This window comes from Haliotis rufescens, unplaced genomic scaffold (genome assembly GCF_023055435.1).
Source record: "Haliotis rufescens isolate VD_foot unplaced genomic scaffold, xgHalRufe1.0.p SCAF_56, whole genome shotgun sequence".
Lineage (NCBI taxonomy): Eukaryota > Metazoa > Mollusca > Gastropoda > Lepetellida > Haliotidae > Haliotis > Haliotis rufescens.
In genome coordinates this window covers 1,097,559-1,113,726 of record NW_025964290.1, presented here as the reverse complement: position 1 = coordinate 1,113,726, position 16,168 = coordinate 1,097,559, and the positions used below count along the sequence as shown (strand labels likewise).

Sequence of the window (16,168 nt, the reverse complement as noted above, 5' to 3'; positions counted from 1 at the left end):
TTGACATTTTTCACTTGTCAGAGGGGTACACAAAGTACGTGATCTGGACTAACAGTTGTCTGACTTATATTTTTGGTGGAAGCATCGGTGGCTGGGTTAGATCGCTGACTTTGTGTCCTGGTGATTGGGTGCCTCACTCACAGTGTAGGTTCAAATCCCGGACGGGACTCAACCCAAAAACGTACGAGCATCTGTACTTTACTAAGAAGGTGTTATCCCAATTATAACATTTGTTGTCAAGAAAGCACAATAAATGTATATTCGGCTTTGGATGGGTAATATCACAGACATTTACGGATATTGATAACGACTTGAAGGAGCTTCGTAACGCAAGTCTTCTCAATTCAGGGATTGGTAACTGCGGTCTGAAAATATCGCGTCTGGACAGACAATCTTGTGATTGATGTCATGAGCATCGATCCACGCAATTGGGATACGATGACATTCATCAATCTAGTCATCGAACCTGACCACCCGATCCCGTTAGTCGCCTTTTACGACAAGCATTGTCGCCTTCTATGGCAAGCATGGGTTCCTGAAGACCTATTATGCAATGCCATATTTCTTATCGCCAGGGATCACAGGTGTGATACCAGTCTCCCTCAAGGAGACGTCTTATTAAACTCTTTGCTTCGTCAATGCTTCGTCTTGCCCAAACTGGTAACTGGTACCACTAGCAACGATACAATGGCGTATAAAGACTTACAATGAGTCAAGCATCCGTCACTCGATTTCCATTTTCTTGCATTTAGAAAGCACGATTGATTGTTTTATTGATAAATTGTTTGAGTTAATTGATTGGTAGATTGATTAAGTTAGCTGATTGACTTGTTTTATTGATTGCTTTACTTGTTATATTGATTGTATTGTTTTATGAAGTTGATCGATTGTTTTATTGGTTGTTTATTGGAGTCATCCATGCGGATAGCGTTATCTCGATTAATGTATCAGGAACCTCTCGTGAACAACATTTATTGAAAATGCTACCGAAGAATGAAACAACTTAAAGATTTGGCTTCTGTGGAGGAATCATTCTAATATTTCACATAACCGTTAACGTACTTCTTGAATGTTGTCACGCTATTCATTCAGACAGATCTCGAAAATATGTTAATATTTATGCGAGGACAACGGATTAGACATCGCGAGGCCGATTCACAATCCGTAAAAGCCTGTGATATGTCATGAATAGCCCATTGCAACCCCTGTACAAAGAGCCACAAACTTCGGTCAATGGATCAGATTAAAGCAGGACTGCTGGAATCGGTTGAGGTCCCCTTTTCATGACATAAACCCCTACTTGACAACCGCTTTAAGAAAGTGTCGCCATTCATGCACACAACCCTGTGGATGAATGAACGACCTAGCGAGGCCAGTAGCGCCAACTAGTGAGATATAATGGAAGAAGACCAACCGAGAGTTGAATCTTGACTTACTCCGGTGCCATCTGCAGAACCTTGGTTAGCAATGGCACAGTAAGTGAGAGTTTGTGAGTGAGTCGGATTTTACGCCGCCTTAGCAATATTCCAGCAGTATCACGGCGGGGGATTCCCACATTTTGCCTATGATATGCAGAGAATCGAACCTGGACTTTCGGCATGAGGAGCGAACGCGTTTACCACTAGGCAACGCCAGCGGCCTTGATGATATGATCAACTATATGTGTTTTCATTTTTCAAAGGTTAAAGTTTGCAATCACAGATAATGTTTATCACCACTGTAAAATGCAAGGATATCAGCATATCATCACCATCATCATCGTCGTCACCATCATTATCATCACCACCACCATCAGCATCAGCATCGCCACCGTATCGTGATCACAGGTATATACGGTACTCCACACAGAGATTAACGAAGGGCATCTATTTGATCAGGGGTTATTTAAATATCTATACTAGCTGTGTGTCAGTATATCCAGTTTCTGTCAGTGCAGAAAAATACCAAGTCGGTCATCTGTGAACACGGTTCTTCAGCATCGGGCATCATCTGATTTTCTTAAGTCCTTGACACACAAAGACCTCTTGACATGATGTAACTTACCAGAAAGAGGGGACAGTCGGATTGCAGACACGAGGTGGATGTAGTCCCAATCTGATTAAAAATAGGACCTTAGTTCTCGCTACCGCTAAACAAAGATCTGAGGACATCCAATTAGGGGTCACGTCAGAACGACCTTTCATCAGACCAATCAGTGCGTCGCTTACTAGATTATGAAAGTGACAGTCGGAATGTGATTTCTAATCATGCAATCTCTAAAACTTTAACACGGGGTATTCAGAACGATAGTAACGAGTTTAACGACTGAATCATTACAATCTAGACCATCTATTAGCCATTCCAGAATGTTTTTTTGTTCAAATTTGTAATCGAGAATTTGTCAAAAAATGTTTCGAAGCGTAGTCGCCAATTTGAAATTTGTGCTGTAAGCTGCCTTCTGATTGGTCATTCCTTTTGTTGGTCCAAGTTCGAGCAAGGTCGGTCTGACGTGACCCGTAATGGGATGTCCTCAGATCTTTGTTTAGCGGTAGCGAGAACTAAGATCTGATTTTAATGAGATTGATGTCGTCCAAATAGTGTTACGAACTACCAGAAACCGTTTCATAGATCATGTTTTCTGTCTAGGGAACTATTCATTACTGCTCTACAGTATCAAATATATTAGAATATTAGAATATCCCAGGATATATATATGTATGTATATATGTATGTATGTATGTATGTATGTATGTATGTATGTACGTACGTACGTACGTACGTATATATATATATATATATATATATATATATATATATATATATATATATATATATATATATATATATATATAACCGGGCAAAAGAAATGCCTGCCATTCTTATATCAGTCTTGTTTACAGTGTAATTGCGATCCCCGTGTTCCTTAAGACGTCATGTGCACGTCATGTAGTATCGGCTAAGATACCCGAAGCAAATATATCTCCTTTGAATTACCATTTCTTGTTTGTTTCATTTTTAACCACCATCAAACATGGGTGTATACTTACTTTTGCCCGGCAGTGAGTGTGTGTGTGTGTGTGTGTGTGTGTGTGTGTGTGTGTGTGCTGATGAGGCCCAAGTATCGCAGCAACAGTATGATTTGGTTTCTTAGATAGTTACTAGTCTTTTCATCCGAAATTTAACAAAGTTTTTTTGTAATTTCATTACAGTGCTTGTTGTTTGTTGGAATTACTTTAATCCCCTTAAACCCCCAGAGGAGGTTATGCTTTCAGGGGATAATTGTCCGTCTCAAATTAGTGATAAAAAATGAAAAACGTATTATCTACGAAGAAAATACTTATGTCTTCGTTGGACATACTTTTATCTACGTAGAAGATACGTTTATCTAATGTATTTGCTACATTCTAATTCGTATATCTACAGGTTTGTGTTTCTATTTTATCTTTTAAAATATCTTACTTTGTTCATTTGTTACATTTTGTATAACCTTTAATTGCTCATATCAGCTTTTTTGTGGGACCTTTCACTAAGTAGTGTCACTCATCTTTCACTTGGAACTATATGTAGAAGTGCAGTCATAGATCTGATACCAATGACATATAGAGGTCGTATTTACTGGCATACATACGTACATCCATAAATACATACATACATACATACATACATACATACATACATACATACATACATACATACATACACAAACACACACATACATACCTACTTATGTGTGTATAGTGTTTGTATGTATGTGTGTGTGTTGGTGTGTATATGTGTGTTTATGTATGTATGTATGTGTGTGTGTGTGTGTGTGCATATATGTATGTTTGTGTGTATGTATGTATGTATGTATGTGTGTGTGTGTATACTGATGAGGGCATAGTATCGGAGATACATATAATTTGGTTTCTTAGTTAGTCACTATTCTTTTCATTGGAATGTTAAGAAGAACGGTATGCTATAATTTCAATATTTTATTACAGTGCTTGATGTTAGCTGCAATTATTTTAATCCTCTTAAACCCCCAGAGAAGATTATCTTCTGCGCATATCCTATCACGTTTATTGGATACCTTAGTTTAAGCGGTGGGTCTAAATTTAGCGTTCAGAGCTTGGGTGGAACACCGTAATTTATGATGGAGCAATTCACAATTTTCTTAATTGATGAAGCCAGGAAATGACGATAGCATCGTCCGTTAAATGGAAGATGTGTCTAAAAGTATCCAGGGAGGAATCCAAAGCGGGAAAGTGAAAGAGAAGATTGTACATGTCTTCCCTACGAGGCAGCATCCTGCAAGATGCCTTGTCCAGTTATACTTGGACCATTGGGAAGTTTTCAAACCAAAGAATCATAGAAAGCATAGCAAGTTATTTTATATTTATATCTGAAGTAATATTTTATGAGCATTTTTGTTAATGTTAGTATACTTGATATATATTTCTGAACCTTAACTTAATTAAAATATGTCCGTCCAAGATGTGTCACTAAATTAATACGCAGTTGTGACGTCACTCTTTCCACTGTAAATTATGTGTTACAAATGTACAGTTACTTGGATGTTCGTGAAGGGACAAAACGATGATCTACTGGGAATAAAACCGTACGTTCTTTATGAGAGTGTGATTGTGTCAAGTAAGAAGATAGAAAGATTTGCATGCAAAGTTTCCCTGGGGTAGATTGCAGAATCCCGGACACCTACCCCGCCATTGTGGTGAGGACGTGCACGAGCTCCCTCCTCTCGGACGCCCTCTTGATAAATTAACGGGGCGTTTGGGTAACTTACTCAAAGGTTTGTTAGAACTATTTTCTCACGTGAATGATATTTTCAGTTACCAAATAAAACGACATATTTATTGTAAAGGAACCTCTATGGGTGTCACTGATGAGGCAGCAGCGAGCCCCTGTAGAGTTTCTATTTTGGATGCTGATTCTCGAATGTTTGAATTGTCGTGATATTCATTTTCGAGATTGACACACCGTGGTGTTTGTCTGTTTGTTTGTCCTTTAACGCCGCGCTCAAAATATTTCACCTACATGACGGTCGTCTGAAAAAAGTCGAGTCAGGACCAGTCAATCTTAATGCAATATCTTTATTGTGTAAGGAGCCGAACAATTCCACTGTTTCAGGACGTGCAGATGGTGAATAGCCTGTCTCTAAGCATTAATCATGTTAGGAATGCAGGTTTTCACATATTGCATTCACTAACTCACTGTTAATCGATCAATTCCATTCATACAGTCGGTAAATCCTCCACTTTCCGTTCAGGCTCACGCGGGAAAGGGCATGTGCGCATCCGGACGTCCACTTAGGTAAGAGATTGCGCATTGCAACTGACGAACTAGTTTAGTCGTCAAGCTGCTCGCAAAGAAGGAAACACATATCACTCGTGGGACGTATCCCGGTAAGACACTGGCTGCTGTCACCAGGACGAGTACGTAATGTTTATATGTTTACTCTAATCATAAACTAATACGTGACATTAAAAAATCTGCTGAAGTTATTTGTTATTCGTGAATCTGCATTGTGTAAACATGATGCTACTATACAGCGAGACTTCGTGACACGTTTCATTATATAGATCCATGTTGCTGCTAGTGTAGGGAAATCCTGAGCTGTAATTACCTGCTTTCTGGTTTTCCCCTTCTATATATAGTGCCAACAGGTTTACGCTGAGGGCCCAGTGACGTGTGTCGCCTCTGTGTCTGAGGTCGTGGATGTGTCTGTCCTTTCATCATCGAACAACGTACAATACCCCGCTGCTTTATTAGTTACTCATATATGATGACACTTGTTATTGTTTGTTTGTTTTGTTCTGCAATATTCCAGCCAAGTCACCGAGCCTGACCACACGATACCGTTAGTCACCTCTTACGATAAGCATAGTCGCCTTTTACAGCAATCATGGATTGCTTAGATAATTTAATTAGAATGCGTGAAAAATGCCATTTATTATTTCATGAAAATTAACCATGGCATCGAAATATTTAATAATGTTGCAAACTATTTTTTTTCATTTAGATCGTGTACAATGGCATCAACTTGTGACAGAGCTATAGCAACAATAGCTGCCGTCGTTCTTCAGGAGGCTTCTCTAGAGAACACATCGATCGGAGATGTAATATCTGTAATTGAAACGCAGTAGTTTTAAACTAGCTAGTGTATAATATTATGACAGGCCAACAGATGTCCGCTCTTGTTATGTGATTAGTTGCAGGTAAGCGCAATCACGTGCTCTTATGTAACATGCGACAGTCTGAATAAACAGCCGGTCAAGTGGCAGGCTCGTCTCCCTACTCCCGCGTTTGTCGTTCCTCCCTAAGAACCCAACATTTTTGCGACGAGGATGGGATCCAAGGTAGCTATGAAGTATATGTAAAGGAACTTTTGTACGTTTATCTGGCTGTTTGACGGTACATTGACGAGGTGTGTTCGTTGCGACGAGTGTGTTAGCCAAGAGCACGTGGTCTGCTGACCTTTGTTTCACCCGTCAGTGTGAAGTAGGAGAAGCGGTATAGATGAACATTGACTTTTGTTTCGCTCTTCTTGAGGCATTATAACCGTCACTATCTTCAGCTCAGAGATTATGGCTACCACGGGTTTAGTTTTCGGATTGTTTGAATTTAATCCAAAGAAGTCGACATGGTAGGAATGGTGTGAGATACTGACACATGTTTTCGTGGCAAACGGAATTACAGACGAAGACAATCAGAAAAGCATACTGTTAGCGTCATGTGGAACTGAAACTTACCAGTTGATAAGAGCATTGGTTCAGCCCGTGAAACCTAGCGAGAAAACGTTTGACCAGCTGGTGGTTTTATTGAAAGAACATTTCACGCCAAAACCATCGGAAATTGTACCGAGATTTAAATTTCATTCACGGAATAGGAAGGCTGGTAAAAGTGTAGCTGCCTATGTCGCGGAATTGAGAAAATTGACTGACGGGTGTGATTTTGGAACGTCTGTACAGGCCATGTTGAGAGACAGGTTAGTGTGTGGTATTTGTGATGACAATATTCAGAAAAAGTTGTTGTCAGAGACTGCTCTAACATTTAGTAGTGCATTGAAAATTGCTAACGCAATTGAGGCGGCAGACAAGAATCTACAGGATCTTCACGGTGATAAAATTGTGGGCCATTCAGTACACAAGTTTCGCAGCAAGCCATCAGCACAATGTACCAAAGACCAGAGGCCTCATGTTGGATCCGGAAATAACAAACCTTGTTTTAGATGTGGAAAAACTACTCATGCTCCACACATGTATTTTTATATGAATGAGAAGTGTCATAAGTGTGGAAAACGTGGCCATATTGTGAGCTTCTGCAGGTCAGAAGAATCAATTCCGCAGAAACAGAATTCTAAGGCTAAATTCAAGGGAAGACAGAAAGTGAATGCTGTAGTGAGTGAGGTGAACTAGTGTGGCCCAGGTAACAGCAGTGCTAGTGTGGAAGACTTGTTGCTATTTCATGTTAGTTCTCAGCCTTCTGCTAAAGGTGATCCAAACTACCCAAACCCCTACTACATTACAGTGGATGTTAATGGCACACCAGTGACGTTTGAAGTTGACACGGGATGTCCAGTGACCATTGTGAATGAGCAGACGGCTCAAAGAATTGGCCTTCAGTCATCGACATTGTACACATCGCAAGTATCCCTGCAAAGTTATACAGGACAGGAAGTAGATTTGAATGGTTATACTACTGTGGAAGTATCTTACGAGGAGAGATCTTACTCCTTACCGATTTCCATAGCCAAGGGTAATGGTTCCAATCTTTTAGGTCGTACATGGGTACAGCCTTTGAACTTTGACCTGAGGGATGTTTCGGTGAACCTGATGACATCTACAGATTTGACACTTAATGATGTTCTTGAACGACACTCAGCTGTTTTTGAGGAAGGTCTTGGAACACTTGAGGGATTCCAAGCTCACATCTACGTGGATAAAGATGCAACTCCGAAGTTTTTCAAACCTAGATCTGTGCCGTATGCAATACGTCAGAAGATAGAAGTTGAACTGGTCGCTTGCTGAGTGAAGGCATTATTGAGCCAGTCAAGCATTCTGAGTGGGCGTGTCCCATTGTGCCAGTCATTAAACCTGATTCTTCTGTCAGGATTTGTGGAGATTTTAAACTGACAGTGAATCAGTTATCAAAATTGGAGCAATATCCAATACCGACGTTGAAGATTTGTGCACGAAGCTATCTGGGGGTGTAAAGTTCACCAAACTTGACATGAGTCATGCGTATCAACAGTTAGTCTTGGATGAAGAATCGCGAAAATATGTCGTGATTAACACCCACAAAGGACTCTTTAGGTACACAAGATTGCCATTTGGAGTATCTTCGGCACCCGTTATCTTTCAACGGATGATTGAAAGTATACTACAGGGACTCGATTACTCAGCGGGTTATCTCGACGATATCATGAACTCTGGAATCGACGACAGTGAGAATCTTCGTATTCTGGATGAAGTACTTCATCGATTGTCAGAAGCAGGACTACGTTTGAGAAGAAACAAGTGTGTCTTTATGGCTGATGAAGTTGAATATCTTGGCTATAGACTTGACAGTGAAGGTTTGCATCCAGTGGAGAAAAAGATTGCTGCAATTCAGGAAGCTAAGGTCCCTGAAAATGTGAAAGAATTGAGAGCTTATCTTGGTATTCTGAACTACTACCATAGATTTCTACCCAATCTGCCAGACACTCTCTCCCCCTTGTAAAAGTTGCTACAAAAAGAAATGAAACGGTCATGGAGTACATCTCAACAAAAAGCGTTTGAGAAGTCGAAGAACTTGCTTCAGTCTTCGGATGTCTTGATTCATTTTGACAGCTCCAAGCCACTTTTCCTGCAGTGTGATGCATCCCCCTACGGAGTAGGTGTTGTGTTGGCTCACCAACTGCTTGATGGTTCGGAGAGACCTATAAGTTTTGCTTCAAGGACACTGACTAAGGCGGAGCAGAATTATTCTCAACTTGATCGTGAAGGACTGAGTGTGATCTTTGGACTGCGAAAGTTTCATAAGTTTTATGTTTATGGACGTCATTTCCAGATCGTGACAGATCACAAGCCGTTGGTGTCATTATTCAATGAGAATAATCCAGTGCCACAGATGGTGTCTCCAAGAATTCAGAGATGGTCAGTGTTGTTGACTGCATATGACTATAAAATTGTACACAGGAAAGGTACACAGCATACCAATGCAGACGCATTGAGCAGGTTGCCAGCGCCTGACTCAGGGAAGCCTATGGAAGGGATGACAGTCTTAATGCTTCAGGAATTGGACACGTGCCCTCTGAAGTCTACAGACATAAGTATCCAGACTGGCAAGGACTGAACATTGTCTATTGTTCGAGAATTTGTGATCCGAGGTTGCCCGCAGCGTGACAAGTTGGATGACCACTATGAGCCGTACTACAGAGTTCGTTCTGAACTCAGTGTGATGGATGGATGCTTATTGAGAGGTTCGAGGGTCATCATTCCATTGAAACTCAGATCTGTCATATTGTCAGAGTTGCATCAGTCCCACCCAGGACTCACCAGGATGAAGGGCTTGGCCCGAAGCTATGTTTGGTGGCCGCATCTAGATGCTGACATAGAAACAACAGTAAACAGTTGTGATTCCTGCCAGGAAGACAGGAAATGTCCAAGTGTAGCTCCCGTACACCCTTGGGAGTATCCTTCTCAACCTTGGCAAAGACTGCATATGGATTATGCTGGTCCATTCATGGGTAGCATGTTTCTTATAGTGATTGACGCCTAATCCAAGTGGATCGAATGTGCACCTATGTCATCGTCAAATGCAAAGGCTACAATAAACCAGCTGCGTCGGATGTTTGCAGCTTATGGCATACCAGAAATTATTGTAACTGATAATGCTACAGCTTTTGTTGGGGAAGAATTTGCTACATTTATGTCCAGAAATGGAGTTGAACATGTGACAACATCCCCTCATCACCCGGCTGGGAATGGCTTAGCAGAAAGGGCGGTTCAAATAATAAAAGATGGATAAAAGAAGACAACTGGTGACACAGTTGCAACTCAACTCCATAGGTTACTGTTTTCTTATAGAATTACACCACATTCTACAACTGGTGTATCACCTTCAATGTTGTTTCTTGGACGCAGATTGCGTTCGCGATTGGACTTGATGTTTCCAAACCTTACCTCAAAGGTGAAAAAGAACCAGAGAAAACTTGTAGATCAGTCAGCTCTAACGAAATGTAGGGCATTCCAAGTGAATGACTCGGTGTGGGTTAAGAACTTTGCTTCAGGTCCAAAATGGATTAGTGGACAAGTTGATAGTGTAACTGGTCCATTGTCGTACATCATCAAGTTAACAGATGGAAGATTGGTCAGAAGGCATGTGGATCATGTCAGACGCAGGATGTCTTTATCTTCACCCCGGAGGGACGTGATTGAACGTTCAGACACTCCGCTAGAATCGCAGTCTTCACGAAGGAAGGAGTATGAATCAGACTTACCTGACACATCACAGGTAGATTCCCATGAGGAAAGTTTCCCAGGGAATGTTTCAAGTGTACCAGATATGTCTGAACCGGGGGAGGAAACGCCGGTAGTGACATCGCCTGTAGCACCCATACTTCGTCGTTCAACCAGAGTGAAGCAGCAACCGTCTTATCTGAGGGACTTTGTGTCAAAGTGACATTTGAGTGAACTGTGACTGTCATTTACAGTGAACTATGTGTCAAGGTGGCATTTGATATGGCTGTGAATTACAGTTACTTGTATCAGGACTATAATACTTCAGCAGGTTATCAGTATTGTTATGTGTCGGAAAAAAACTCAGTTTAGTTGAATTTCACTTTCTACTTTAACAATGTTTTCATTATGACTGTAACTTGTCAAGTTATCAGGGTTATTAGTACTTTACAAGGGTCAGTGTACATTGTTAGGTTACTTATAATTTATGAAGTCCCGTAGACTGTGTTGTTTATCAAAGATTATTTCTTTTGTTTCAAAGTAACTTAAATTTAGGAGGGGCGGATGTAATATCTGTAATTGAAACGCAGTAGTTTTAAACTAGCTAGTGTATAATATTATGACAGGCCAACAGATGTCCGCTCTTGTTATGTGATTAGTTACAGGTAAGCGCAATCACGTGCTCTTATGTAACATGCGACAGTCTGAATAAACAGCCGGTCAAGTGGCAGGCTCGTCTCCCTGCTCCCGCGTTTGTCGTTCCTCCCTGAGAACCCAACAGGACATAAGGATATTTTGAAGACATGCATCATTGCCAGCTTAGAACAGCACACCCATCGACTGCAGCAGATGCTACGTTCTGAGGATGGGGCTAAAGTAAACATAGAAGCAATGAAGAAGACATTGGGGCACATGGATGACTACCTGATGCAATGTTTCAGACAGAGGCATGCTGAGTTCGACTGTGAAACTTGTGAAGGTGAGTCACAAACACAGTGCCATTATTGCACATTTAAGAAACAACACCCAGAACCAATGTCGCTGACAAGTAGCCATCCGAGTTGAAAACTGAATGTTATTCACTCAACGAAATGTTAGGAAAATGTATCGATATATTCTATATTCTTCAACCCCATTACCCGCAGCTAGTTTCAACCCAATTACCCGCAGCTTGCTTCAACCCCATTACCCACAGTTATCTTCAACCCCATTACCTGCAGCTACCTTTAACCCCATTACCCTCAGCTGGTTTCAACCCCATTACCCACAGCTGGCTTCACCCCCATTACCCACAGCTATCTTCAACCCCATTACCCACAGTTATCTTCAACCCCATTACCTGCAGCTAGCTTCAACCCCATTACCCTCAGCTGGTTTCAACCCCATTATCTGCAGCTGGCTTCAACCCCATTACCCACAGCTATCTTCAACCCCATTACCCACAGCTGGTTTCAACCCCATTACCCACAGCTGGCCTAAACCCCATTACCGACAGCTATCTTCAACCCCATTACCCACAGTTATCTTCAACCCCAATACCCACAGCTAGCAGCAACCCCATTACCCGCATCTAGCTTAAACCCCATTACCCACAGTTATCTTCAACCCCATTACCGACAGCTAGCTTCAACCCCTTTACCCACAGCTGGTTTCAACCCAATTACCCACAGCTGGCTTCAACCCCATTACCTGCATCTAGCTTCAACCCCATTACCCACAGTTATCTTCAACCCAATTACCAACAGCTAGCTTCAACCCCATTACCTGCATCTAGCTTCAACCCCATTACCAACAGCTAGCTTCAACCCCATTACCCACAGCTGGCTTCAACCCCTTTACCCACAGCTAGCTTCAACCCCATTACCCACAGTTATCTTCAACCCAATTACCCACAGCTAGCTTCAACCCCATTACCTGCATCTAGCTTCAACCCCATTACCCACAGCTGGCTTCAACCCCATTACCCGCAGCTAGCTTCAACCCCATTACCAACAGGTAGCTTCAACCCTATTACCTACAGCTGGCTTCAACCCCATTACCCACAATTATCTTCAACCACATTACCCACAGCTGGCTTCAACTCCATTACCCACAGCTAGCTTCAGACGTACTTAAGGAGCGGCTCTCCGCTTATCTGAGGCAAGCAAGTAAGAAAGTCTTTCCCCATGGTTGCAAAACTACGTAATGAAAGGTATAGATTTGACAGTCTCCTCCAGCACGAAGATTCTGAAACATGATACAACACTGCTTATTTCATTTTACATCCCACTATTATCACAACACCCTTTTTTGTATCTCTATAATCAACATCGTCATTCAAATTCAAACATATGTACTTTCATAAACCAATTCAATCTGGTTGTCATACAAACTCATTCTAACATCTTCAGATCCCGACCCTGCGACAACCGGCAATCATGCCACTGTAATCAAGAAGCTATCACCTGTGCTCACCAATGATCTGCGGCTAGAGGGAACCCATATTCTTGACAGGCTACTTCAAGAAGATGTCCTGTCTGAGGCAGGCAGGAGCAGTATTCTCACTCACCCGTCTACTCATGCAAAGAACGCAGCTTTCCTGAAGTTTTGCAATGGCTGTACTTCTTCACAATTCACGGCAACAATTGTTCCTGCTCTAAAGGCATGCAATGATGAAGTGAACACACAGTTAGCGTGTGAAATTGAAAGGGAATTGTCCCTCCTGCCTCAAATTGTTCACGATTCAAAGCGATCTCTCTGCAAGTTCTGTAGTATCCGGAGTAGGGTGAATCTTCGCAGACTGGCTGACGTTATGTATCAGATGAATGCCATATCGGATCAGCAGAGGGAAGACCTGTCATCCCCCTACCTGTCACATGATAAAAAAAGGAAACAACTGGTGAAAAAAACAAAACAGTTTGCATTGTCTCTGAAGAAGAAATATCCTGAACTTTACCAAGATGTGCGATGGACACCGTTCAGTGCACTGTGTTGCTCGTGTGAGGATGTTAGCACCACTGTAAACACACACGAAGAAACTGATAATGAGTCAAGGGCACATATTGCAAGGTTATCGGATGTCGAAAGTGATTTGGAGAATACTGAGATACACGCAAAACAGTTCAGTAGTGACTTGTTGAAACAAACAGGAGAAACATTATGGCAAGTTGGCAAAATACACTACTGTATCAGCCTGTCAGGATGCAATGCACGATGGAACACTCAATCTCCCGTTTGGTCACTGGGCTTTACGAAATCACAACTCACTCAAAGTGTGATGGTGTCGTACTTTCGGTGACAACTAGTTTTAAATTCTGAGTGTCTTACCTTGACCTTTGTTGTCCCCACTTAACTGTTTCACATACATCCTTTGTGATAAACATGCAATGTACTTTGTAGACCAGTGTAAATAAATCAGTTGTGTTTTGTTCTCTTACATGTACGATGATTGTGCTGACTGGAAGCATTCAGATAAAATGTTGTTTTCATATACTTAGTACCATGATGTATTTTCCATATATGAATATGTGTAAATGTGAAAAATAGCTGTAGCAGGTTGTAACTGAAGATTCTGGTTTTGTGATCAATGAAGATAGTGAGTTCATGTTTGTGGTATATTCATCATCGCATCGTAACACAGGCTGACTTCCCTCTCCAGTCAAGTCAGTGAGTGAGAGAGTGAGTGAGTGAGATGTGTGTGATGCCTCTTTGAGCAGTGTTACAGTAGTACCCCAGCGTGTCGGCTAGATATGGGAGGAAAGCCTGTGTGTGGTGGATGTGGGAGGAAGGCCTGTGTGTGGTGGATGTGGGAGGAAGACTTGTGTGTGGTGGATGTGGGAGGTAGACTTGTGTGTGGTGGATGTGGGAGGTAGACTTGTGTGTGGTGGATGTGGGAGGATGGCCTGTGTGTGGTGGATGTGGGAGGTAGACTTGTGTGTGGTGGATGTGGGAGGAAGACTTGTGTGTGGTGGATGTGGGAGGTAGACTTGTGTGTGGTGGATGTGGGAGGTAGACTTGTGTGTGGTGGATGTGGGAGGTAGGCCTGTGTGTGGTGGATGTGGGAGGTAGACTTGTGTGTGGTGGATGTGGGAGGTAGACTTGTGTGTGGTGGATGTGGGAGGTAGACTTGTGTGTGGTGGATGTGGGAGGTAGACTTGTGTGTGGTGGATGTAGGAGGAAGGCCTGTGTGTGGTGGATGTGGGAGGATGGCCTGTGTGTGGTGGATGTGGGAGGTAGACTTGTGTGTGGTGGATGTTGCCCACTTGGTGAAATCAGGTATGTGCTGACAGACGAAGAAACACTGTGTGTCCTCTGTCCCCTATGTGCTCCTCTGTCCCCTATGTGTCCTCTGCCCCTTATGTGTCCTCTGTGTCATATGTCCCCTATGTGTCCTCTGTCCCCTATGTGTCCTCTGTCCCCTATGTGTCCTCTGTCCCCTATGTGTTCTCTCCCCTATGTGTCTTCTGTCCCCTATGTTGTCCTCTGTCCCCTACATGTGCTCTGTCCCCTATGTGTCTTCTGTCCCCTATGTTGTCCTCTGTCCCCTACGTGTGCTATGTCCCCTATGTGGTCCTCTGTCCCCTACATGTGCTCTGTCCCATATGTGTTCCTCTGCCCCCTATGTTGTCCTCTGTCCCCTATGTGTCCTATGTCCCCTATGTGTCCTCTGTCCTTTATGTGTCCTCTGTGTCCAATGTCCCCTATGTGTCCTCTGTCCCCCATGGTGTCCTCTGTGTCCTATGTGTCCTCTGTCCCCTATGTGTCCTCTGTCCCCTATGTGTTCCTCTGCCCCCTATGTTGTCCTCTGTCCCCTACATGTCCTCTGTCCTTTATGTGTCCTATGTGTCCTATGTCCCCTATGTGTCCTATGTCCCCTATGTGTCCTATGTGTCCTATGTCCCCTATGTGTCCTATGTCCCCTATGTGTCCTATGTGTCCTATGTCCCCTATGTGTCCTATGTCCCCTATGTGTCCTCTGTCCTTTATGTGTCCTATGTGTCCTATGTCCCCTATGTGTCCTATGGCCCTATGTGTCCTCTGTCCCCTATGTGTCCTCTGTGTCCTATGTCCCCTATGTGTCCTATGGCCCTATGTGTCCTATGTCCCCTATGTGTCCTCTGTGTCCTATGTCCCCTATGTGTCCTATGTCCCCTATGTGTCTTCTGTCCTTTATGTGTCCTATGTGTCCTATGTCCCCTATGTGTCCTATGTCCCCTATGTGTCCTATGTCCCCTATGTGTCTTCTGTCCTTTATGTGTCCTATGTGTCCTATGTCCCCTATGTGTCCTATGTCCCCTATGTGTCCTCTGTCCTTTATGTGTCCTCTGTGTCCAATGTCCCCTATGTGTCCTCTGTCCCCCGTGGTGTCCTCTGTGTCCTATGTGTCCTCTGTCCCCTATGTGTCCTCTGTCCCCTATGTGTTCCTCTGCCCCCTATGTTGTCCTCTGTCCCCTACATGTCCTCTGTCCCTTATGTGTCCTCTGTGTCCTATGGCCCTATGTGTCCTCTGTCCTTTATGTGTCCTATGTGTCCTATGTCCCCTATGTGTCCTATGTCCCCTATGTGTCCTATGTCCCCTATGTGTCCTCTGTGTCCTATGTCCCCTATGTGTCCTCTGTCCTTTATGTCCCCTATGTGTCCTATGTCCCCTATGTGTCCTCTGTCCTTTATGTGTCCTCTGTGTCCAATGTCCCCTATGTGTCCTCTGTCCCCCATGGTGTCCTCTGTGTCCTATGTGTCCTCTGTCCCCTATGTGTCCTCTGTCCCCTATG

General features: G+C 42.9%; 1 protein-coding gene across 1 annotated transcript; it reads left to right on the top strand.

Annotated features, from left to right (window-relative positions):
- The first annotated feature begins 5,321 nt into the window (after positions 1-5,321).
- On the top strand, positions 5,322-14,001 carry LOC125374395. The gene is made up of 3 exons (XM_048385251.1): positions 5,322-5,411; positions 5,999-11,397; positions 12,809-14,001. Exons 2-3 carry the CDS (start codon positions 11,268-11,270, stop codon positions 13,693-13,695), a joined length of 1,017 nt encoding a protein of 338 aa, XP_048241208.1. The 5' UTR covers positions 5,322-5,411; positions 5,999-11,267; the 3' UTR covers positions 13,696-14,001.
- Positions 14,002-16,168: the final 2,167 nt, after the last annotated feature.

Excerpts from the sequence above, each read along its gene's own strand:
- LOC125374395 (XM_048385251.1), top strand. The coding sequence starts at position 11,268 with ATGCTACGTTCTGAGGATGGGGCTAAAGTAAACATAGAAGCAATGAAG. Across the intron at positions 11,398-12,808 it reads CGACTGTGAAACTTGTGAAG|ATCCCGACCCTGCGACAACC; the intron begins GTGAGTCACAAA and ends TAACATCTTCAG.